General features: G+C 42.2%; 1 protein-coding gene and 1 long non-coding RNA gene across 18 annotated transcripts in view; one reads left to right on the forward strand and one right to left on the reverse strand.

Moving 5' to 3' along the window:
* The window catches only part of BRIP1 (BRCA1 interacting DNA helicase 1), a 216,385-nt gene that overhangs the window by 171,916 nt on the left and 18,326 nt on the right, over window positions 1-26,143 (reverse strand). For all 17 annotated transcript variants that reach the window (XR_014002468.1, XR_014002469.1, XR_014002470.1 and 14 more), the window contains exons 7-13: window positions 11,638-11,934; window positions 6,634-6,855; window positions 5,144-5,343; window positions 2,614-2,746; window positions 1,942-2,096; window positions 1,671-1,836; window positions 903-1,043 (exon numbers count right to left, since the gene is read on the reverse strand). Coding sequence is in view for 14 of the 17 variants with exons in the window: in XM_081171959.1 (XP_081028085.1) it covers window positions 903-1,043; window positions 1,671-1,836; window positions 1,942-2,096; window positions 2,614-2,746; window positions 5,144-5,343; window positions 6,634-6,855; window positions 11,638-11,934 (1,314 nt within the window). In the remaining 3 variants the exon portion in view is untranslated. The remainder of the gene's footprint in view (window positions 1-902; window positions 1,044-1,670; window positions 1,837-1,941; window positions 2,097-2,613; window positions 2,747-5,143; window positions 5,344-6,633; window positions 6,856-11,637; window positions 11,935-26,143) is intronic.
* The window catches only part of LOC308574419, a 198,239-nt gene that overhangs the window by 4,818 nt on the left and 167,278 nt on the right, over window positions 1-26,143 (forward strand). The window lies entirely within an intron of this gene.

Raw genomic sequence — 26,143 nt, forward strand, 5'->3', positions numbered from 1 at the left:
CTTTTTAGCAAATAAAATTTTGCTTATTTTATTCCAGTGGGTGGAGTTCAACTCATGGGATTTACCTACTGGGGGACCTGTAAATTTGTGTGTTTGCATTATTTCTGCTGATTCTGCTGCAGCCCCCCCCCCTCCCATGCTGTTCCTGTAGGCCCAAAACCCCACCAGGGCAGCTTTTCAGAGGGTATAGGGGAGTGCAGGGGGGTGAGGGATCAGCAAAAAAACCCCACCTGCCTCTTTCTGCTACATGTGTACACTAGGCATCAGAGCTGACAACAAATTTGCTCAAAAAACCCACTCTTCTGAAAACATTGATGTTGGCTGTTCTCCAACTATTCTCTGAATGCACAGCTATGTCACTGTGTGCGCGCGCACACACACACATACACACCTGTGTGTGTGTGTGTGTGTGTGTGTGTGTGTGCGCGCGCGCGCATGTATATATGTATTTATCTGGCAAGAATCTATTCCAGTACTTAATATTTGGCAGTTGATACCTAACACTCTTTGTTGTATGACATGCAATCATATTACATATTTTGTGCCTGCCACAATGTGCTGTCTCCAATGTTAGTTCTACTCACTGAAATTAATGGACTTGACTAACATGTTGATACAGTACAGTCAAAATGTGAATGCCAGAGTTTTGGATATTAGTGAGCATTCAATTTTTGGCTCAACGATTCCTCACAACTGAGAACCTGATGCAGTTGTCACACTGCTTGCGCTAACCAAACAGGCACAACATTTTGCATGGTGAGGAAAGAGCAAAGAAACTCTTGTATGGGAACCAGGCAAAATGTATACATCATATGGAATGCCCCAAGTAAACTAAACTACAGCGTGGTCCCTACAGCATATTAACATAAGGGTGAACCCAAGCTCAGATGCAATGAACATACCTGGGAATTCCTAATAACATGGTTTGCTTCAAGTTGAATGGAAAACTTCACACCAAGCTCAGAAGAAAAGGAATCCATCGGAGAGAGCGTTCCTGAGGTCAACACGACTGATCTAACATTGCCACACATGTCTGAGAAGGCCTTGAGAGAAGAATTTTATTTATTACATTTATATCCTAACTTTCCCCTCAGTGAGTTCAAGACAGTGTATACGGTTTCTCTCCCTTCCCACATTTTATCCTCACAATGACCCTGTGAGGGAGGTTGAGAGACAGTGACTTGCCCAAGGTCACCCAAGGAGCTTAGTGGCTAAGTAGGGAGTTGAACCTGAGTCATAGAATCACAGAATCATAGAGTTGGAATAGACCACAAGGGCCATCGAGTCCAACCCCCTGCCAAGCAGGAAACACCATCAGAGCACTCCTGACATATGGTTGTCAAGCCTCTGCTTAAAGACCTCCAAAGAAGGAGACTCCACCACACTCCTTGGCAGCAAATTCCACTGTCGAACAGCTCTTACTGTCAGGAAGTTCTTCCTAATGTTTAGGTGGAATCTTCTTTCCAGTCCCAGAAGGTTCCAGGCTCAGTTCCCAGAATCTCCAGCTAAAAGGATCATGAGATCCTTCTCTGTTGGGAGACACAGGAGAACCACTACCAAAAACGCATTCCTGGACCAGTTGGGCAAATAATCTGACCTGGTATAAGGTCACTGTCCTGTCACTTGTCCCCAGGTTCTCTGCCGCATGCACACATCCAAAACTGTCTTACCACAGCTGGATTCAAGCACCAGAAACTGAGTGTATGCACTGCTGTTTTTTGTCGGGATCTTCTTTTTGATCGTGCAAAGAAACCATTCTCATCTGGAGTGTCAACTGGATTTTCATTAGTCCAAACGTAGGCTTGCTGCAATGCAACTCTGTAGTCATCAGCAAACCTAAACAAAAATGGCATAAAGCCCTGAAAAATACCTACAATTTGCATGTTTAACTTTGAAATATTAACAGCTGGGGGAAAGGATTGCTTTCAGAGCCTCACTGACCTGTGATTCTCTTTAAAAAGATACCCCAGGACCATGAATAACCCCTTCAGCATAATCTGAGTCGAAGGGCTTATAATTGGAACCGAAACAAGCTCTTCTCCTCCATTGAACAGGTTTACTTTTTCCTCCTTTTCAAGAACAGCAGCAAAATGTTTCTGCAGAAGAGCAAAAACAATAAATTAACACAGTAAGCAAGCCAAACTCCAGCTTCCTCCCAACCTGGTTGCCTCCAAATGTTTTGGAATCTAACAACAGCTGGAGGTTCACCTACATCAATAAATGGCTATAAAGCTTTGATGTTCTCCATGACAGTTCGTAACAGTCATGCTAAAGAACAGAATCTTCAGCAGGCAGAAACTCAAGAAATCAAGAGTTGCTCTAACTGTTGCTCAATATCGAAGTTCAATTTTAAAAACCTTTACAGTTTTAATTAAAAAAATACCTGAAGAAGCAAACAAACACATTCCCCAAGATAAAGCAAGATGATAAACGCTTCACCTGGTCTGCAGTTCTCAGGAATATTAAACGATTATTAATTTAGACTGCATGGTATCATAGTTTCCTGGATTCAGACAAAATGGCCCAACTATGGTTTGCTGCTATACTGGGAACAGAGGACCTTCAACACCCACACACAAGAGAAAATAAATATGAATTATTACACATCCCTACCTGTAAGATGGGAAACGTGGCGTTGGTTATTCCCATATCATGCAGGAACGCCACCATTTGTTTTCCACTCCAAACCTTACTAGAGGTCTCATAATTTCTCTCCACAAGCTGACCAATAGTTTCCCTCAACCAACTGTAAATAAATAAAACCCAGAAGAAGCAGAATTTTTGTGAACATTTGTGCATTAGACCTTCCATTCTACATACATACAACAGAAGTAATCAAATGCTTTAATGCACACAAATAGAAAGGCCTCCTTTGGGGTAGCATCCGTGTCATGCAACGTCCTGCTCCAGGAGGCTGGTTTGGCTCTAACCCTGGTAGTTTCACAAGACTGGAACTACTTTTAAAGACATGGGCTTGGCTGGCACAAGACAGTAGACCAAGCTAATGGCTTGCCAAGACCAGGAAAATGTGCAGACTCCCCAAGATGGGGCTCGCAACCACTCTGCCTCTCCAATCCTTTTTACTCCCATGTGCATGTTCTCTGAACATGGGCATGTGCTTAAACTCTCTCCTCGCTAACCATAAGCTCTAGCCAATAACAAACCTTGGCTGCAGCTTATGGTTACAAAGAGCAGAGCTTAACTGCAAGCCTGGATTTAGATGATACATTAAGCGAAACCACAGCTTAGCTTAGTGTGGTGCATGGCCCTGGTTACCCATAGTGTGATTCAGGCCACCAACAGGCACAATAAGCAAAAGCTCTAAAAATGTATTGCACGGTAACTAGTACAGGACTGTTATAAAACTGGATTTCTTAGCTGGCAGCCCCACCACTTTATTTATCAACAGAGTCTTAATTGTTGGCCGCTTTATGTCTCATCTATTGCTTTCCGCCTGCTGCCTGCACTTCTGTTGGCAGACTTGACAGCGAGATCAACCTGAGTTTTCCTGATAAGGTTAAAAGACTTCAGGCATATCAAGTCTTCAGCTATGTTCCTTTCATACAATGCAAAACATTTTTAAGGTCTGAAAAGCCACCATGAAAAAATTCACCATCTCTGTTTCAGTAGCAACCGCCTCCACTTCCCGCCCCTTGAACCTTCATAGCACAGAAGAGGTAATGGGAAGGCACAAAGTTTAGAATGAGTAAAATTAACCATCAGATCTGTTCTGAAAACCAATTTGGTCTAGAGTTGACGCTGCTCCAGAAGACATAAACTCACAGAATCTATGCCAAGCTACCCGACCAACAGACTCATGTAAATTGTTCTACTGGTAGATGGAAAATTTTCAGGTTGGGGGGGAGGCTGAATTTTTGGATGCTCACACATATTAAAACAAACAAACAAATAAATAAATAAATAAATAAACAAAATACACACAAACTGGCCGTGTTAGGAAGAAATGGTACACAGGTTTCTGTATCTACGGGTAGCTTCTATATGGGAAGAGTCCTGATACAGACTGAAGTAGAACAGGCCAGCAACAGATCCATCATATGCCTATTGCACATATGACTCAGCTGTCAATCAGTAAGATTTCCCCCATCATTATTATCTTAATTATTTAACAGACAGGGAGAAGGGCTGCAGCTTAGTGATGCAGAACATGCTTTGCATGCTGAAGGTTCCAGGTTTGATTCCCGGTAGGGCTGGGGAAGACCCCTGCCCATTAGTGTGTAGACCAGCCTTTCTCAACCTTGGGTCCCCACATGTTGTTGGACTAAAACTCCCATCATCCCTAACCACTGGTTCTGCTAACTAGAGAAGATTGAAGTTGCAGTATAACAATATCTGTGGACGCAAGGTTAAGAAAGACTGGTGTAGACAATAAATTAGATGGGACCAATGGTCTGATTTGGTATAAAGCTTCTTTTATTCCTATGCCTTGACCTACCTCTTCTAGAGGCTTTAAATAGCCATGGCAATAGTAAAACACAAGAGGACTATAGTCACAGTTCAATTTAACTGAATGTTGCAGGACTCCTGAACACTAAAACAGAAGGTGTGGGTAAGAAAAAGAGCTTTATTTAAGGCTTGCAGCCATATGGATCAGGCTACAAGCACAACTAGAGAGTCTGATAATAGCACCAGGGGGCCCAAGACCAGAAAAAAATTGCAAAGATGTTTCAACAAATGGTCATGCCTCTCATGCCAGCTTTTAAAGGCAAGATGTGTCTCCCTATGAGACTGGTGTGCTTTGAGGCACGCACTTCTCCACGGTGTGGGCCTACTCTCAACAGTGTAGGTGGTGTCAAGTTCTCATCGACAGGAAGAGAACTTCTGGCTCAGCCCATCTGGCTCCCTGGCTCTCAGCTGTCCAGTCTCCCCTCTTGGCTGGTTGACTTCTTCCCCTGCTGCTGGGGAATATCTCCACACTGTAGATAGGGCAAGACATGGGAGCCAGGCAAACTGCCTCCACCTCCCCAGCTTCTAAAGGCAAAGGGGCACGCTCTCTCTCATCTTGCTCCGTGCTACTGGCATCCATCTTTTCTTCTTTCTCTGACAGCAACTGCCACGCCAGCCCAAGACAGTTGGGCTCACAACACCGAAAGGTATCTCCAGTAAATTAGCTTCCTCTTACTTTGTCAGACTGCAGCATACAGCACGCAATGGTTCGTGATCCTTCCTCCTAATGTTGTTATTCACCATGGTGTCCAGCTCCTCTCGGGCCAATTTGAGTTGAGTTTCCGTCACGCTGTAGCTGGCCGATTCCCGTGCACAATCCTCAATATTATGAGCTTCATCTAAAATGATCACCTGGTCTTTCAAGTCAATCTCCATCTGCAAAAGCATGAAAACCAACAAAAACTAAAATCAAGTATCCGGTAAATTCACATTATTTCTTCTTTTAGCAGTGAAACTGCAAATTTTGCTTTACCAGGCTATGGATTTTCCTTTTTTAAAAAAACACACAAAAACCTGCAGGAAGGAGGAAGTCAGTTGTGGATAATGGTTAAAGTGTTTGACCTGGGTTCAAATCTCCACTCAGTGACAAAGCTTGCTCCTCAATATTGTATTAGTGAATGTATCTATAGTCATGTAGCTAATGTGGCCATGATGGCCAAAACAACAATAAACAAAACAGGAGACAAAGCTTACTGAATAGTCTTGGGCTAGTCACTGGCCTGCTTCACACATCTATGAACTCAGCCCAGCAGAGTAACCATGGTTTGCTTTCTGGCAGCAAACCACGGTATCCTTCTGGAGCGGCTGTCTGGGTTAGAGGTGGGCGACACTGCTTTGCGATGGTAACGGTCCTACTTGGATGGTCATTTCCAGTGGGTGATGCTTGGAGAGTGCTCTTCAGCCCCATTTAATGTTCAATGTGGCATTCCTCATGGTTCAGTTTAATCCCCTTTGCTGTTTAGCATCTACATGAAACCACTGAGTGGTGTTATCTGGAGTTTCAGAGTATGTTGTCAGCAATATGCTGATGACATACAGCTGTACTTTACCTTTACAACTGCCTGTGTGGCAATGGATGTGCTGGACTGTTGTCTTGCCTCGGTAATGGACTGGATGAGAGCCACCCAACTGAAGCTCAATCCAGGTAAGACAAAGCCACTGCTAGTGGGGGTTCTCTAGACCAGACAGATGAGAGGTTACCTCTAGGTTAGATTACTGCAACAGTCTTATACATGGGGTCGCCTTTGAAGATGGTTCGGAAACAATCTACAAAGATGGTGCAGAATTTGGCGACCAGGTTGCTTGCTGGGGCATATTACACTGATCGTGGCCCAACTGCCAATTAGTTTCCAGGCTCAATTTAAAGTGCTGGTTTTGACTCATAAAGCCCTGTGATCTTTAGATGAAGGGCAGTGTGAGAAATCTTTTGCTACTGGGCACCAAGTGTTCATGGAACATCACTAACATATTTTCTCCCTCTGTTCACAGCTCATTGGATGCAAATCACAATTTCTTCCTTTTTGTGACAATAGGAACATCTTTTACACAGCAACATTTGGAATTTCCTTCAGGTTGATCTTCACTAATATTATTTCTTAAGACAATTATAAACAAACAAACAAACAAACAAACAATGCTAAAACACGTGCTTGCAAATATACTTACACTCTCTCTTATTTGTGAGTCTAGAAGATAGTTGTAAGGACAAAACACAATCCTGGCCTCCACCATAAGCTCTCGAGCTGCGAAATAGGCACAGGCACGTAGCTTCTTCCCGAGGCTCACTAGATCTTCGATGTCCCAAGCCTGGTATTTCTTACGTGCAGATGTTAAGGCATGATGTTCGCTAAGCTTATGGACTCCATGGTAGTAAGAACAAGATGTGCCCTAGAAGTAAATGATGTAAAAATTCAAGATTCAAATATGCACTGCTAAGAATAATGCTGCACCTCAGTGTAGTTAGTTTTGCAGAAGTTTATTTCAGTAGTACCAGTAGTATTCAGTAATACTGTTTTGGGGGGACAGGGGGCAGGCAAGTGTGGGGGACTCCCTGGTCCTGAATGGGGTAACCGTGCCCCTGAAGGACCAGGTGCACAGCCTGGGAGTCATTTTGGACTCACAGCTGTCCATGGAGGTGCAGGTCAATTCTGTGTCCAGGGCAGCAGTCTACCAGCTCCACCAGGTACGCTGGCTGAGACCCTACCTGCCTGCACTGTCTCACCAGAGTGGTGCATTCTCTGGTCATCTCCTGCTTGGACTACTGCAGTGCTCTACTTGGGGCTACCTTTGAAGATGACCCAGAAACTAAAAACTAATCCAGAATGCGGCAGCTAGACTGTGACTTGAGAGTGGCCGCCGGGATAATATAACATCGGTCCTAAAGGATCTTCATTGGCTCCTAGTGCGTTTCCGAGCACAATTAATAATGTTGGTACTGAGCTTTAAAGCCCTAAACGGCTTCAGCCCAGTATACCTGAAGGAGCGTCTCCTCCCCCATCGTTCAGCCTGGACACTGAGGTCCTCCTCCGATCCTCTTCTGCTGGTTCCCTTACTGCGAAAAGTGAGGTTACAGAGAACCAGGCAGCGGACCTTCTCGGTAGTGGCACCCTCCCTGTGGAACACCCTCCCTTCAGATGTCAAGGAACTAAACAACCATCTGACTTTTAGAAGACATCTGAAGGCTAGCCCTGTATCAGGAAGCTTTTAATGTTTGGTGTTTTAGTATGTTCTGATATATGCTGTGAGCCACCCAGAGTTCCTGGGGAAACACAGCCAGATGGGCGGGGTATAAATAATAAAAATCAGCTCAAGCAGGGTTGGTGAAATGCAGCATATTGGTGGAGTTCAAATGCAATGGGAAATCTTGATTTCTTGTTATACAGACAAACTGACAAGTCATGGGTTTACCATCCCCTCGTTTGTGGCTTCAGGGTAAGAAACATCCACTTTTACACAAACCACCATTCTCCATTACATCCAAACTTGGGGAATGGAAGTTGTTTAAACTCTTGTTAGTGAGAACAAGCCAGGATTAAACCGTGGACTCAGGTATTGGCTTGAAAAGTTTAAATAGACCACAGTTACCTAAATTTGGATATTCACAGGGAACTGTGGTTTGTTTAAAAGCGAATGCTTCTGATCTCACCACACAAGAGGTGTCCTAGGTAGGCGTGTAATGCTAGTGCCTATGAATCTAGAATCATTTTCACGCATCTAAAAGGGCTGAATTCTGCAGATAGGAGATTCTTGTTAAGTAATTACTAGCATTTGGCATATTCTCCTTTTGTGACCTAGCCTGTTCAATTATAGCTGTTTGTGTGTGTGTGTTTTAAGTAATAAAACAATCTGGTATTTCCCACAATGGCTACTTAAATGCAAAACAGAGGCAGAAAGACCTAAATGAGTCCCTGAAATCATATCCTTTTTAAGCTCTTTAAGGCTTCTTCAACAAACGAAGGCTGACCGAGAGACGCTCATCCATGTTAAGCCTGTAACACAACCCTAAGGGAAGGTTGGCAGTGGAAGTGTTATCGCACTTGCGGCCTCTTAGCTCGGCAAATTGTCAGTTATCCGTTTATCAACTGACTTTTGCAATATGGTCTTAGGATAAAAAAAAGACAACTAAAGTGACAGAGTTAATTGGTCCTCATTACCACGACAGCTCACCCTCAGGGCCTGTGGGGTAAAGAGGGTATAAAGACATAACACCTTGTTTACACTTGTCAAATACCAAAGTCTCTTGAAAACAAGAGGAGAAAGAAAAGGAGGGGTGAGTTTACCAACACTAGGCATAGTGTGTCGGCATTCTCTTTAGCAGTCAAGTATGGTCTGTAAAAGGGACACGGGTGGCACTGAGGGTTAAACCACAGAGCCTAGGGCTTGCCAATCAGAAGTTCGGCAGTTCGAACCCCCGCAACGGGGTGAGCTCCCGTTGCTTGGTCCCTGCTCCTGCCAACCTAGCAGTTTGAAAGCACGTCAAAGTGGAAGTAGATAAATAGGTACCGCACCGGCGGGAAGGTAAATGGCGTTTCTGTGCACTGCTCTGGTTCGCCAGAAGCGGCTTAGTCATGCTCGCCACATGACCCAGAAGCTGTACGCTGGCTCCCTCGGCCAATAAAGCGAGATGAGCACCGCAAGCCCAGAGTCATCCACGGCTGGACCTAATGGTCAGGGGTCCCTTTACCTTTACCTATGGTCTGTAAAAGCAAAGAGGGCTATGCTCTGCCAACATCAACTCCTACCTGTCAGCCTTCTTACAGACAGCACTGCCTGTCAGCTTTCTCCTCCTTAATCTCAATGTTGCCCTTGCCAGGAGAAGGATGCAGATATTTGTTGGGTACCACTCTCAGTGGGTACCAGCCTTTCTTCAGAAAGCACTGGTGGCTTATAAATAAGGTGCCTACTGGCTTTGGACCACAACCTCATCCATGCAAAGTAGTGGGCTGAGTTTTGGACTACAGCCAAGGAGACCGGGGCTTGAATCCATACTAAGTCAGAAAGCTCATTTGGTGGCATGGGCTACTCAGACATGTTTGGCCTAAACTGCCTCACAGAGGCTGAAGTTACCATAACCTCTGTATGCAGCAAACACACCAGTCATTAATAAAATTATTTTCATGCTTATATGATATGCAAGCATTCCTAAAATATATGCTATTAAGACCTAACAGGAAAAAGGCTTCAACAACCAGACTGTATATGAGACACACACATGAACAGGAAAGTCCTCATCAGATCTTATCTCTACCATGGATTCACTAGGTGGGCTAATAGTGCTGATTTATTTTACAGAGCTACGAATATAAGGTTCCTCCAAAAGAATTCCTTCCTCCCCTCCCGTCCCCCACCCGTCCTTATCCTCAGTGGGAGGTTTTTCTCCTTCTCATATGATAACAGAACAAAAAAGGCATCCAAAGTAGCTGAATATGTAGGAAGATTCAGGATAGGCTTCTTCAAAAAGCACATCATGAAAGAATGGAATCTGCTAGCACAACCTGTAATAATGGCTTGGATAGTTTTGAAAGGTTAGACAAATTCATGGAAGAAATGGGTATCACTGACTGCTAGCCACAATGGCTGTGTTCCACCTGCAGTACTGGAAGCCATATGGCCTCTGAATACAAGTTACTGTGGAATACAGATGGGAAGAGTGCTGCTGGGCTCAGGTTTTCCAGAATTAACTGGTTAGCTATTGTGAGAATAGGATGCTGGGCTAGGTGGGCCTTTGGTCTAAACCAGGAGGCTCTTCTGAGGTTCTTAGGTGGGTTAGCCCAAGAGATAGTGATTAGCTGAAGACAACCCAATGAACTTTCTGACTGAACAGGGATAAATGTATCCAAATTGATCCCCACAGCACAATCCTATAAATGTTTACTGAAAAGTAAGTCCCACTAAGTTCAGTGGGTCTTTTTCTCAGAAAGCTAAGTATGTGATTGCAGGCTTAAAGTGCTACTTAAAGAGCTATTAATCTTAATATCATATCATAATAATGAACATGTGTCCAAGCTCCGTGACTCCAGGACTCGCTATCTCGCTGGCATGCTCCTCATTAACTTTTCAGCGCCTAGAAAAGACTTTTCTGCTTTGCCAAGCTTTTGGAATGTGTTTTGGCTCCTGTTGAGGAATTGTGTTTTAGCCGGTTCTGGTTTATAACTCTTTGTTCACATCATCATTTTTATTATATTGCACTTTGCATTGAACCCTTTAGGGGCAAAAAGCAGGATAAAATTATGATATGAATAAAAATAACTAAAATATATATACGCTATATCTGGCACAAGTCTTCCCATGTCACAGGAGCATGAATATGGATAGTGACCATACCATCCATTTGCAACATTTAAGCACACAATCTGCAACCCAGTTATTTAATTTAGATTTAACCCTTTTGGCCATGATCTCCAGATTCACACCAGATTCTATACTATGTAATAGCAGTGTTTTGTTTTGTTTTTAAAAATACCTGGCCTTTCAGTGCTGGGAGTTATTATGTAGGGAAATGAAAGACAACAAATTAAGAATAGAAATTTTAAAGATGTTTAAAAGATTCAAGAGTGCAGACAAATCTTCTCTACCACAGAGGCACACAACATACTTTCCAGGAACGCAGAGGCCTGATGAGATTTAAGCACCACAGTTTAGCAGACTATATGTCAAAACAAAACATGTTAAAAACACGTAAATGAAACAAATCCTGGTATTAAGGGGAGAGGTTACTAGGAAGAACCCATTATTCCTATTTATGTACAGAAGAAGTCAAATTTGCATTTTTCTAATTTTTTAAACTAGACACCGAACTCAATTTTTCAAACCCCTAAATAAGGAAGGGGGGGGGGAGAGCATTCCACTTCTGAATACAGTCATACTTCATATTACGTTTGCTTCAGGTTGAGCGTTTTCAGGTTGCGACCCGGAAGTATCGGAAAGGGTTACTTCCGGGTTTCGCCACTCGCACATGCGCACAAAATGACGCCATGCACATGTGCAGAAGCGACGAATTGCGACCCGCACATGCACAGATTGCGTTCTGCTCATGTAGCGAACGGGCCTCCAGAACGGATCCCGTTCACAACCAGAGGTACCACTGTACTACATGAACGGCACAAGAAAATGTTAAAAGCAGTGAATATTATTTTCTTCAGGAAATGGTAAAGAAACAAAACAACTCACATTTTTGGCTTCCAGCAACTCTACACATTTTTCATTCTTGCTGCTGCAGCTGGACACTGTTGGATGGACACAAGTGTGGTCCCTGCTAGAAAGAATAGTCATGGGGATATCTGAATATGCCGTCCTCCGCATCTCCCTGGTAATCTGAGCAATTTGTTTGTGGGTACGAGTTCCAAAAAATATTTTGGGGACAAATGCCTTTCCTCCATTTTCTTTCTTCTTTTTATCAGTTGCTTCTTTGACTTTTGCTTCGACCGAAGAACAGGAGCACTGAATGCAGGCTGTGGAAGGCTGTAACTGAAGGGCAGAGAAATCTCTTTACGGACATTAGAACAGGAAAAAAATATTATTTTCACTCTCTAAAAGCGTTTATTATTGTCTACACACAAGAAAATTGGGTCATCAACAACTATTCTTGGAAACAAAGCATTTAAATGGCTGTAATAATCTTTCTATGCTTCCCACCCATTTAACACCTGTTAAAAAGAGCCTGACATCAGGTAAAATAAAGTAGACTCTCTCATTTTAACCAGAGCTGTCTATTAAACAGCAGTCATCATAACACTGGATACCTGACAGCTTCAGACACAAATTACGGTAAGTTACCAAAAAAAGTACTTAAAGGAACTTTTTTTGCATATTGAGAATTAGGCTGCACTTTTTACATCCAGTTCTAGAAACAAAGGTCATGAACAAATCGAAGTCTTGGTAAAACAGGAGCTAAAAAGGCTACCTTGGCCAGACTCCACTAATGTCCAAATTAGAGAGCTCAAATCTGCCACCATTTTTTCACAAGTAAAACCAGGCTACCAAAGTAGAGGTATGACAGCAATGGCTGAGATATGGGATATAAATTTGCAGATAAATAAACTGAAGATTTTAATTTTTAAAACAATTGTGGGCACTTCACACAAGTAGTAACCAAGAGTTGTACAAAAAAGCCCAAGGCTGAAATAAACAACTCTTTTCACGACAAACCTGATCCCAATAAGACTGCAATCTTATGCACGCTGCCCTGGGAATAAGCCCCACTGAACACAGCATGACTTATTTCTGAGTAGGGATAGAGGGATCTGTCAATTTCAAGTTCTCTCAGCTTTTCATTTTTCCATTTTGAAGTTCGGTTCTCAACATTTCCACTACACTTTCTGAATTATTTTGAAGTCTTCATGAAAATTCAGCAGCATTTTAGTACGAATTTCTCTTAATATATACATTTGTATGCAATTACCTAATATACACGTTTTTACAGAGCAATTTTCCATGATAAAATGTGTCTTCACTAACATATGCATTTATATGCACACTTTACCCCAGTGGGAATTGCACTGCAAAATTTGGAGATTTTCCAAGGATGGCTGTATTTCAGTTCACACATTGCTTTGGAAAGAGCAGATTAGGTAGGATCGCCTTCAAATGCAAATTGAATAGATTTTCTCCCCAAACCCTACCTCTGAGCAAACATGCATGCAATTGCACCCAAAGTGCTCTTAAAAAATCTGAAGCAGTCAAGTTTATACCTGATAGCTTCAGGTGATGCTAACTATACTTTTCACCTGCATGTATTGAAGCACTTGCTGAAATGTTTTTCTTGAATGTTGTCTATAGAACTTAGTTAACTTGCTCAATAAATTATATATAAAACCAAACCAGGGAAAACTGAGTACAGCATATTAACATTTTGATACCAGATTTCTCTTCTTGCCTTTTCCACAAGTCAAATTGCATTTAATTAAACCCATGCTATTATTGAAAAATCCCATGAATTTATATTGATTCTGGAGCCATGTTAGCCTGCTGCAGCAAAAAAATACCAAGCAAATATTTCCCCCTCCACTTCCCAGAGTTGTATCCATGCGCTTCCTCCTCCCCACTCCCTCCCGCAAACAACAAATTCAGTTGGTGATTGCCGAAACGATGAAAAACTGGGACACTGAGAAACAAGAGCAGGGATAAGCAAACTTTTTCAGCAGGGGGCCGATCCACTGTCCCTCAGACCATGTGGTGGGATGGACTATTTTTTGGGGGGGATGAACGAATTCCTATGCCCCACAAATAACCCAGAGATGCATTTTAAATAAAAGGCCACATTCTACTCATGTAAAAACACGCTGATTCCTGGACCATCCGCGGACCGGATTTAGAAGGTGATTGGGCCGGATCTGGCCCCCAGGCCTTAGTTTGCCTACCCATGAACAAGAGGAAGGCATTTGCATGCTTGCAGAAACCCTGAGGTTTACAGAATTACAAACAAAACAAAAACAAAACAAGGGCAAACAATCCCCCCCCCAAACAGCCCAATGAAGTCTTAGCATGCTCAGGAGCCATGGAATGGTGTCAGTTGGAAAAGGAAAACAGGGGGAATGGGAGGATGAAATGGAGTATCCTGGAGAAGGGCTTGGGCTGGCAGGCTAGAACCCTGAAGAAGAGGCACTCTAGGCAAGAATTGATGGTAGCACGGCAACATTTTGCTGTAGGCTCCACTTGTAGCTTATTATATAAACAAAAAATCCTGGGTATGTAGGTAGCATGATAGCTCAGCTGCTTTGTTCCACTCTAATTATGTTGCCACTTAGTAACCCTCCTCACTTGCACATTTACTTAAAAGGCCGTTATAAGATTTTAACAAAGAGGAACGTATATCTTTCGAGGGGGGTGACAGAACACTGCAAAAATAACTACTTGGAACAAAATATGCTTATGCTCTAAAGCTGCAAGAAAGATTATTGGTGCAAAAAATGACACTATGAGAACAGGAAGCCAAACACTATTTTCTTGCCAGCTTCACCATTTCTTGTTCTTTCTTTCACCCTCCTCTTAATTGTAATCAGTAAGATTATCCTCCATAAGCAAATGCAAAGTCACTGTGCGCGTTACGCCACAATAGCAGGGATCAACTATCTCTTGGCCTCCGCTCTGTGGAAAGGCAGGTTCAAATTACCCTCAGTCCCACTCAAGCTTGTCCACCATTAAATATTACAATACACGATAGAATGGAAGTAAATGCAACCCTTCTGAAGCTGTCACTCACTGGGATAAAAGGTCCGCTGACGTGCCAAATAAACAGGCCGTCAAAGCGGGTAGAGTTACCGGCCGTGCTAGAATTGTTACATTCCTCTCTCAGGTTGCCAGTAACAGCAGATTTCATTACGGGTGTGCTGCCACGTTAAATAGCCCGTTCCAAATATCCTGCCTTCTCTATATTGAATAATTACTTATTCACCAAAAAGGATAAAAGGAAGAGTTATGAATGGGACCCTTGTCAGCGATAAAGGAGGAAACAGCTGATGGGCAGTGTACGTTACATATGCGGCCATGCTGGCCTCCGCTGTACAGCCAGGCAGAGAAAAGCGAAATTCAAATTATGTTGAGTGGTATTTCTGCCTGGGCTCTGGTTTGCTCTTCGGAAAAGAAAGCACGCAGATAACAACAACAACAATGATGATGTCAATATGGTGAAGTGGAACAAGAGTTTGGTAGGTCCATTGCAGACGTGCTCTCAAATGAGTACCCCTCCAACACACTGGTGGATTAATTCTTTTGTTTTAGAGGGTAAGGGCCATAGCTCAGGGGTAGAAGCACCTGCTTTTCACAAAGAAGGACCTGGGTTCAAACCGTGGCACCTCCAGGTAGGGCTGGGAATGTGTGACGTCTTGAAGAGCTGCCGCCAGTAGATAATATTGAGCTACTCAGTGTAATGCAGTTTCTTTCTGTTCCTATATTCCCCAAAGAGGAATATTAGAGAAAAGAAATACTAAAGCCTGGTGAGCAACCTATGAATGCCAACTTGGGCAAAAGGTGGGATATAAATACAATCAATCAATCAATCAATCAATCAGGTTCTGCATGCAGAAGGTCTCAGGTAGGTGCAATCCCCGGTGTTTCTAGATATGGCTGGGAAAGTCTTCTACTTGATATCCGGAAGAGCTGCTGGCAGCATCGACAGTACTGAGCCAGATGGACTAATGGTCTGATCTGATATAAGGCAGCTTCCTACGTTCCTATTTAAATCAGATCTTAACTCAGAGCCATGAGAACCAGAAGCAGCTAATCTAGTGCCCTCCAGAGGTTGTTGGGACAACAACTCTCATCAGTTCTAGCTAGAATGTCCAATGGTAAGGGGAAATGCGAGCTATAACCCAACAATTTCTGTAGTCCACCATGTTGGATAGTCCTGATCTACTACACTTTTTGCCTCTGTGCTGACAACTGAAGAACTGACAACAGAAGCAGTTTTTGCCTCTGGGGAATCCAGCTGCCAATCTGTATCTTGACAATATGTCAGGTATAAACATTGGAACCCTGTGGCACCTTACAGATTAGCCAATTTATAGATCGCATAAGGTTTCGGTGATCACAGCTGACTTCATCAGAAGCATAAAAGCTTATGCCATAGTGTATTTGTTACTCTTTAAGATGCCACAAGACTCCTTGTTGTTTTTGCCACAACAGGCTAATATAGCTACCCCTCTGGGAGTCAAGTATAGAATATCCCATAATAGAGAAATATGAGCAATGATGCTGTAATGCAAATCAAGATGATTGGAAATTTTAATTGACTTTCAATAAAAACATGAATGCCTTCTGCTGCAGCTTTTATTAGGGGGCGGGGGAATTAAAATGTACTTGGCATGAAGATTTTTTTTTTTTTAGTATATATAAAGGCATAAAGACAGCAAAATCTGTGAAGAGTTGAAGAAAAAATAACATTATTTTACAGGTGGCCTTAAAGGTTTTTCATAAAAGGTTTGAAATTGGCATAATACTGCCTTTAATAAGCTCTTCGCCCTCTACTGCGGCGTTAAAATGTTACCTTTTACTTAAAAAAACCAACATCAGGAAAGTAGTAAACTTGGTCTGATTTTACAGTCACCAGTAAAATTGTATAGAACTGCTTTGCAGTAGTCATAACATTTCTGCAAGCCACAGACGCCATCAGCCAAAAAATAAAACCTTTAAGAAGGTGCCTGTCTAACTTTTTTGGGCGGAGAGGAGGAATATGTATGTATGTTACAATTATAATTTTAGCAACTGAGGTCTTCGCTTTATTTGTCTTTCTGAAAAGGAATTTCTCCCCTTTAAACACTCTTCTTGCAGATTTTTTTTTTTTTTGGTAAAAAAAAAAAAAAGACAAGTCTTCGGGGATGAAGTTATGCACCTTAAAATAAGGTCTGTTAAAATAAAAGCCTAGTATGTTTAAAAAGTAACTGAAGCATAGAGTTGCCACCCATTCGCAATTTTTATAGACTGTTCTGATTTTGTGAGCTGCATCCATAATATGTAGCAAGCTGATTATGGACAGTTCCCCCCACATTTTCTAGGAAGGCATGATAATGTGACTGGGGCAAACTTCAATTACTGAATGTCTAGTCTGAACAAAAGGCACTGGCAAAAAGGAGGGGGGCAGTGAAGAAAAAATACACCTAGCTTATTTAAGCAAACTATCAAAGATGCCTTAGTGTAGTAAAATATAATTTATAGCATTCTTCTTTTGTTTTCATCCCCACATTAGTTATTGAAATTGCCCAGGGGGCACAGAAATGCTGGGAAGCCCAAAACCAGGTCATGGAGGCAACAGTCCTCTCCTGCTCTTATTCCTTAGCACCTGGTGCTCAGAGGTATGCTTCAACTGAACCTGGAGGTTCACATGCATGCAGCCTTTAACATAAAGCCACTGTCTTTCAATGATGCTGTCTAATCTTCTTCTAAAGACATCTGTGCTAATGGCCATCATCACAACTATGATATTGCAAATTCCGTAGTTTTACACTGTTTAAAGGAGGTTTTATTTTTGTATGCTCTGTCAATTGGTTTCGCTGGACGATTCTGAGTTCCAGGACAGCAGGCCCACAACTTAAGTGGGGGTTATATTGCAGGGCTCGCACCTAAAGCCACAAGTATGTACGGTCAAAACCCATTGGGTTTGATGGCGAGTGCAGAGGTCATTTCCCCCAGAATTCCACCCCGTTTTTAATTTTTAACTTTTTTTGCCACACATGTAAAGTTGAATATGCACAAGTTAAATGCATGCAAGTTGCAGGATTACTGTATTAGAAGACAGAGGAAGAAAAACTTATCTATCCACTTTCTCCATGCCATACATCATTTTATAAACCTCTCTCATGTTTTTTGTCAACTTTTTAAAAAACCCAGTCCTAATCATCATGGCCTTTCCCCATAAATTTATTCCAGTCTTTTTTTAAAAATAAAATAAAATAAAAATTCAGAAATCCAGTCATTTAGTGTTTCAGCACCTACACTTTTGAACTCCCTGCCTGTTGACAATCAGTACAGGCCTTTGCTGTACTCCTTTCAGAGCCTACTTAAAACACTTTTCCTGAAGTGAACCTATCCAGGCATGTAAAGGTTACATGTATCATTTTGCTTTGGCTACTGTTGATTTTTAGTGATCTTTTGAACATTTTAAAATGCCTGTTTTCAATAATGATTTTTATTTTTAAGCCTATATATTTGTAAACAGCTTAGGGGTTGTTGTTTTTAACAATCAAGCAGTATATAAATTTTATTAAATAAATAAATACATTCCTGACAGTACACTAGCAGTTTCTCTTGCAGCACAGTTTGAGGAATCCCGGCCTGTTTTCCAACTCACACGTTTACTAATTAATTCAAAGCAACATTACTCAAGCTCAAAAAATAGCAGCCCCACTCAAGTGTTTGATGAGAAAATATCCCCTCAAATGCCTACCCCAAGTCCTTTCTTCAGATTTGATGTAGGTTAAGCTAAAGCAAACAAAAATCATATAGGAATGTAACATTGGAAAGACATTTGCCTTTCTTTCTTTCTCTCTCTCTCTCTCTCTCTCTCTCTCTCTCTTTCCTTCTAAACTCAATTCTAATTATATCTTTACTCAGATTTTTTTTATGTGAGGAATTGAGAAATCAAATATTAAAAATACCTTATGCACCACTTCATAGCTGCCCCACTTTTAAAGAAAGAACCCAATACAACATTATTTGAAGAGTAAAGAAAATAACACTTAGAAGTCACAATTTCCCAAATATGTTCACCAGCAGAATTTTTATGAAGTCGCCTAGCAAATTTAATGCAGAATGTGGTTCTACCTTCAGCCTAAGTAATAAAAACAATAACCTACAAAGTACTTGGCTTATGCACCCACTTTATTGTTGCAATAAAAGAAATATGCTAGCACTGGTGGGCAGAAACATATGGAGGACAACAGGCAGTGGTTTCAAATCCCCTAGTACCTAACTTATCCCTAAGCTTCTCCCTCTTGCCAGGGCATAGTGGCTCCTGGGGGCTCAGATGGGACTGTTACACAAAGCAGAGAAAGCCAAGGAGGGAGAAGAGGAGTCCTGGGCAGCCTTACTACCAGGTAACATATGGAGCCCACCTCCCACAACAAACTCTGCAGTCCTGTTTAAAGGACATAGGTTTTTAATTAATTTATATTTTATTGAATTGTCAGGGTTGCATCTGACAAAGTTTTAGTTAGAGTAGACCCACTGAAATTAATGAACCTGAGCTAGCCATGCTCATTATTATTAACAGGCCTCACTCTTAGTAGGACTGGTGTTGGATACAACCGTCAGAAAATACAAACTAGAAGAACCCCCCCCCAAAAAAAAAAACCCCACAGAAGCAATCATACACTCAAAAATGCCATCTCTTCAAGAATCCCGGAGTTTCCTCCTAAAAGGTCCCTCCACAGCCTTCCATGCAAAGTCGGAGGATTTAAAGTGTTCTTTTTTACATATTGAATAAGGCAAAACCAAACATTAATAAAGCCATCATCTTCTGGTTGTCCTTTCAATGCTGTCAATTGTCTGCTCAGCTTCTCTGTTAGTGCCCTAGTCCAAACCCGTGTTTGTTATAACATTCCAAGTACCAACTTCCTGCAGCAAATAAGCAAAATTATTGGGTCCATCTTTGCTGTACTTCTCAAGACACCTGGCATTTGTACCATGAAGCCCTCTTGCCTTCTGGTGTGTTGGGGGGGGGGGGGGCTCTGGTTGGCCTCATTGTTGTTCTCTGCATTGGCCATAGTTCTCCAAACTCAAAAGCCATACATTGTTTTAAGGCTTCCTCACAGAAGAGGTTTCCAGCTCCATGATCATTTCACTTGCCCTTTTCTGAATCTTTTCCAGCTCTAATATCGTTTTTGAACAGTGACCAGATTTGTATTCCAAGTGTGATCACACCACAAATCAGTAAAAATGGCATTATAACACTGGCTGTTCTGTTTTCAATTCATTTCCTAATGATCCCTATTTGTGGACTTTGCCTTTTACAGAGCTGCCGCACACTGATTCAATATTTTGATTGAGCTATCCAGCACAATTTTGAGATCGCCTTCCTGGTCAGTCACTACCAGTTCAGATCCCATAAGCCAGGCTTCCTCAACCTCGGCCCTCCAGATGTTTTGAGACTACATCCCTGACCACTGGTCCTGCTAGTTAGGGATCATGGGAGTTGTAGGCCAAAAACATCTGGAGGGCCAAGGCTGAGGAAGCCTGCCGTAAGCCAAGGGTTGCCGAAACAGTGGCCACAGGTGCCTGCAAGTTCCCTTGTAAAAAGCATTCAATTAAAGCTGATGCATTGGCCTGATTCAGCAGGCTACAGTGGTACCTCAGGTTACAGGCGCTTCAGGTTACAGACTCCGCTAACCCAGAAATAGTACCTTGGGTTAAGAACTTTGCTTCAGGATGAGAACAGAAATTGTGCGGCAGCAGTGAGAGGCCCCATTAGCTAAAGTGGTACCTCAGGTTAAGAACAGTTTCAGGTTAAGAATGGACCTCCAGAATGAATTAAGTTCTTAACCCGAGGTACCACTGTATTTTTACGTTTTTACAAGTCAATACCATGGGGGAGGAAATGAAATGGTCAGAATTTAACCCAATCTCTTTAAGTCCTGAAAAATATTAACATATGCAGCAGGAGATAGTTACTATCTAGCTAACTAGTGGAGGTGTGCCCCCCCCCCCCCCGCATCAGCCTCCAAAGCAGCCAAGACTAAACACAGTCAGAACAAAAAACAAAGAGCAGATAGATTTAATGGCCAAACCATCACCATGGCTCCCCTGTTCTGGGGGACAGCACTACCCAGGATAAGCCAGTTTAGAAGGTCAGCAGTTATAAAGGCAAAGAATGAAAACATCAGAAACAGAAATCAAAATTGCATGCAAACTAAGGCTAAACAAAACAGCGGGGTTATGATCCTTGACATTAGTAGCTGTAAGCGCTTCCTTGATATTCCCCATCTGCATATCATAGGAAACAAAACCTGCCTGGTGGTGAATGCCCAGTGTGCGAAATCTCACACAAGGACACCCTACTAAGATAACTGGAGTGGCATTATTAAAGCTTCTCTTAAAAAGAAAACCTTCTTTTTAGAAGGCGTAGTCTTCAGCTTCTTGATTAAACTGCACAAAGCAGCTGTTTATCCACTCGCAGTAACCAGCAGGTGAACCCGATTCAATATTTATCACCGGCTTTCACAGATCACCGCTAACCAAGCAAACGTTTTAATTAAGCTGGAGCTTGCTTCAAAGAGCTCATTCAGGACGTCAATCAGCGAGGGTAAGGGATCGGATACTGTGTCAGGTGAGAGTGTGTAATACAAATCCACAACTTTCTTCATCCCATCCTCCGTAAGCTAGCCCGGCTTGAGAGCCCACGCTCTGATTGTAACAGACTGCCAGTCTCCTGGAATGTGTAACCGAAGTCACTCGGACCCCATTGTGGAGGTTGTAAGCAATATGTTAAACTGCAATGGGCTAGCACATTAAGACAGATCCTTTTCACAGCTGTTTCTTGATACTCCAAGTGTTTGTTACACTACTCTCCATTTACTGTTTACTTTCTTGCCTGAGTGTAAGTAGGGATTCCTTAACGCAGCCGCCCCATGATCTCAATAAAATTAAATAAAAAATTTAAAAACCAACGAGAGTCTGTGCTTCAGCAGACCCAATGCTTCTGCAACAATGGAAGCTTTACCTTCCAGTGATTGCATATAAGGAATGAGTCAAACCACCAGATAGACAATTTTTGAGGGACACTGATGAGAGATGGGAGTCCAACACCAACATCAAGTTGGGGAAGGGTCCCATGTGCGAGCTAGAGGTATATAAAATTATGCATAGTGTGGTGAAAGTAGACTGAGAAGTTTTTTCTATCTCTCCAATAATACTAGAATCCAAGGACTTCAAATTAAATTGAACGTTGGACGATTCAGTACAGACAAAAGAAAAGTAATCCTGAACAAAGCACATACCGGTAGTTAAACTCTGAAATTCACTCCCAAAGAGGTAGTGATGGCCACCAATATGGATGGTTTTAAGAGGAGACCACACAGCTCCATATAGGAATAGGCTATCAGTGGATGCTAGCAACAAAGGCTGTTCTACTTTCACTATCAGAGGCAGTGTACCTCTGAATACCAGGAGCAGGAACTCACAAGAGGGGAAAGGATTGTTGCCTTTCAGGCTTCCTATAAGCATCTGTTTGGCCGCTCTGAGAATAGGTGCTGGACTAGACTGGCCTTATGTTCTTATGTACTGCCACAGCTTGATGATGACTGGCTTGTGGTAACACAGTGGTGGGTTTTTTCAGTGGTGGCACCAGTGATGAAACATGAGACGCCCGATCAGTATTCACATCCCACCACCTCTTTAAGACACAATTGTTTATGCAAGCATTCCCACTAGTACAAACACTCTGAACTAATTATTTTACTTGCTCTTTTAACTGTTTTAATTGCTACGCATTCTAATGGGCTTATTTTGTTGTAGATTTTAATTGTAGATATTTGATGTAACTGTTTCATTGTGTATCTTAATTGCGTATGGCTTTCATACTGGGAAACCTCATAGGAGCCATTTTGGTATGTAAGTGGTATAGAAGTTAATCACCATCATCTTATGCTATATAACTCAGTTTCTGCTCAGAGGCCCATTACACAGCAAAATATAAAATAATATTTCTATGGAAAATGCAAAAAGGACTATGAAGGGCAAAAACTAAAGGCTACTACAGACTGGTCACCGATAATAAAGTCACTGGAAATAAAGAAGAAATCACATTTATTTCTTTATTCAATGGGCCTGTGCTGCCTTTCCAAGGCTCAAGGAAGTGTACAAAAATATAAGTTAAAACAAAACACAAAATTAAAGAGCTAACAAAGTGTTCCTCGGGGGGGGGGGGAGGCACCCCTGAAGACTCCCCAGCAGTGACAAAGCTCAAATGAATGCACTTTGAAATCACCTGTAAAGAGCCAGAAAAGACAAATTGTCTACCTCTAAGTAGACATCATTCCATAGTTTTGAGGCAACTGATGCAAATGGCCTTGCCCCCAGTTGTGCTGGCCTACCAGAGCTTTTTCAGTGTGTGGTGCACGTGTCTCCATCAGTGTCAACTTTCAAGAGGAGTTTGGAAACATTCCTGTTCACCCAGACATTTAATTGCTATTCCAGGTGATCCTGTTATCACTGGATGAAATAATGCTTTAAACTGTAATTTCTTTTATAATATTTTCAACTGAAACTGCTTTTAGATGTTTTTATTTGTAATTGCTTTTAGAATGCTTTAACTGTTTTTAAAATGCTTCCCCTTTGTTTTAAGACTGTGTATCTGTTTATCTCCCTGAGCTCCTTAGGGATGAAGGTTGGGGTGTAAATTCAATAAATATGTTAAATTTTCATACATACATAAAGACATAATTTTATTTGCGTGATGCCTTTCCAAAGTTCAAATCATGTTCAAGGCGGCTTAGGACATGAAAAAACACACACAACTGCAACATAAAAAGAAGTCATAAACAATAAATAAAACATCAAAAAACACACAACCAAGCTGAACAATTCCCACATAAATCATAAGATCTAAAATACAGATACAAAAACCCAACAGCAGCAACCCCAAACAAAAAAACCAACCCACTCTCTGGAACAGGAAGACAAGGCAGGGTCTAATTAAATGACCAAAGTTGGCATGACAGTCAATAAAGGGAAAAGAAATCAAATAATCAATAGGAAGTGCACAGGTACCCCACAAACTAAGACGCTATTTTACTCAGAACAGATTTATAGGAGCTCCTGAAGTCCTGGAACAACAGCGGGGAGGGGGGGGGAGGTAGGTGAGGAAAACACATAAGGGATGATCCACAGAGTTCTAGGGCTTAATAATTTCCCACAGCATCAATACATGACCTCCAAAAGACAGGTAGATTCTCAGGATTGACCTCAAATGCAACAGAGTGCACTCCAATAAGAACAGAACAGTGAAAAAGCCCTGGTACAAAGGACCACAGTTCAAGCCTCTTAACAGGCATTTTTACCTGTTCACCTGCAGCAATTAAAAACATCTCTAAGTGATCAGGCATACTAGTTCTTTATTTTCCATGGATGTGCTGCAAACAACTAACACAAGTGTATGTGGGTAAGTGAGACAGCACAGGGTGAAATGTCGGCAAGCAACTTATTTTGCTTTCATCTGCAGGGCTGCCATAGTTTAAATATATAAAGATGTGCAGCTGAGCTGTGTTTACTGAACTACACCAATTGTGTTTGAAGTCTTGCTTTTACTAAGCTGCCAGTCATCAGTTACACACAAAGGTCTCTCCCTTTTTTAAAAAGAAAACAAAAAAACAAAAAGCACCCTTTTAAGATAAAAGGTCAGGCCCAAACAAAAAGCTCAGTGCCCTTTTACTGTTAAATATAAATGCAATTCTTTTCAAAAAGATTCCCCCACTCCATTCCCCCCCCCCTTACGCAACCTATGGTTTCTTTCAACTGAACAAATATGCTTTAATTGTTCCATTGGAAATACATGCCCTCTGGGTTAAGGACTAAGTAGGATCTCCAAAACCAACACATATGTATATTCAAAGGGCTCTATGCAAGGGCCTTGCTTCTGTAATGTGTTGTTAGCAGAAGGGAAAGAAAAACATCCGTTAAAAGGGCATATTGTCAGTGAACACCAAAGCAGGCACAATGCTCACCCACTGTGCATGATCAAAAGGTAATAAGAGCAAAAATTTACCCAGGCTACCTTTATCATGGCTCTTGCTTTTGTCTCCTTTCCCTGAGCTGCAAACCACACTGTAGAGTCACTGCCAGAAGCTCATTTCAACAGAAAGGGCAGAATGAGGTGAGCAGGTCGCTGAAAGATGTTAAGGGGGGGGGGGGAATCCCTCAAAATGTCTAGAAAGAAATTGCACTATGTCACTTGGTGCAGTGTCTGAGTGAATACCATAAATCAGGGAGGGGAAAGCTCTGGCGTTGTGTGCTGTTGGACTGCACTCCAATCATCCATCACCAATTGGCCACACTTGCTGGGGTTGATGGAAGTTGAAACCGAACATCATCTTGGGGGTATCAGGTTCCCTGTCCCTGCTGTGAGCAGTAGAACACTTGCTGCACGTGCAAGGCCCCAGGTTCAGTCCCTGGCACTCTCCAGATCAAGCTGGGAAATACTCCTATCTGAAGGCAATGCCAGGTAGCATAGACCAGGGTTGGGAAACCTGCAACACCTCCAGACATTGCGGGACATGTAGTCCATTATCTTCCATTAACCTGGTGTAGACAATGCTGGACTCGAGGGTGAAGGGTCATAGTTCCGTGGCAGGGCCTCTGTTTTTCATGCAGGAGGTCCCAGGCATCTCCAGGTAGAGCTGGGGAAAGACCTTGTCTGAAATCTTGGAGCACCCCTGTCAGTCAGTCTAAATAAGGCTGAGTTAGATGAACCAATGGTCTGACTCAGCTTCAGATTTTTCCTACATTTTATTGAAGCAGTGAGGGAGGGAATAAATGTGAAATGCTTATTTACTCTTTTCTTTTCTTTTTGTCATTCCATTCTATTCTCCCATTTTAGGAAGAGCCCAGCAGCTTTGGAATGCCCTCAGGATATTGTCTTCAAGTTAAGTACATGAGAACATGAGTCAACATACAAAAATAAAGTAAATGTTGTGACTAAGGGCAGGGCAGTTTCACACATTACAAAAGAAATTCATGATACGGTCAGTCACAGGACACACCCACAGCTGCCTGACAAGCATGCCTGCATGATGCATGTGATTGCCAACACATTACCCATTTTATGAACAGAAAATTTAGGGGTACAGGGATTATTCAGACCACCTCCTTTTCTTTCTCCATGCCTGCAATGTTCCCTTCCTGCACTTCCGAGGGATGTGAGTACCCAATATCACACCAGCTGAATTCTGCCCTAATAGTGTGAAGCATTCCTTACAAAGAACTTCTCAATCGCAAATATTAGTCGTGTAGAGCAGGGGTGAGCACACTTCAAGCTTGTAAGAGCTACCTTGTTTTTTCCTAGAACTCCCAAGGTCTACACATTAGAGCCAAGTACAAAATAGGGCTTAGTAAGCAAGCTAGGCATGTGCTTTAAGCAAGGCACCTTCAAGTGTATTCCAGCCCATGAATTTGTTTTCAGTGTCTGAAAAACTGAGCTCTCAGCCCTTTCACAAAAGACCGACTCCTGATACCTCCTGCCCCAGCAACACCC

Source organism: Podarcis bocagei (genome assembly GCF_964188305.1).
Source record: "Podarcis bocagei genome assembly, chromosome: 15".
NCBI lineage: Eukaryota > Metazoa > Chordata > Lepidosauria > Squamata > Lacertidae > Podarcis > Podarcis bocagei.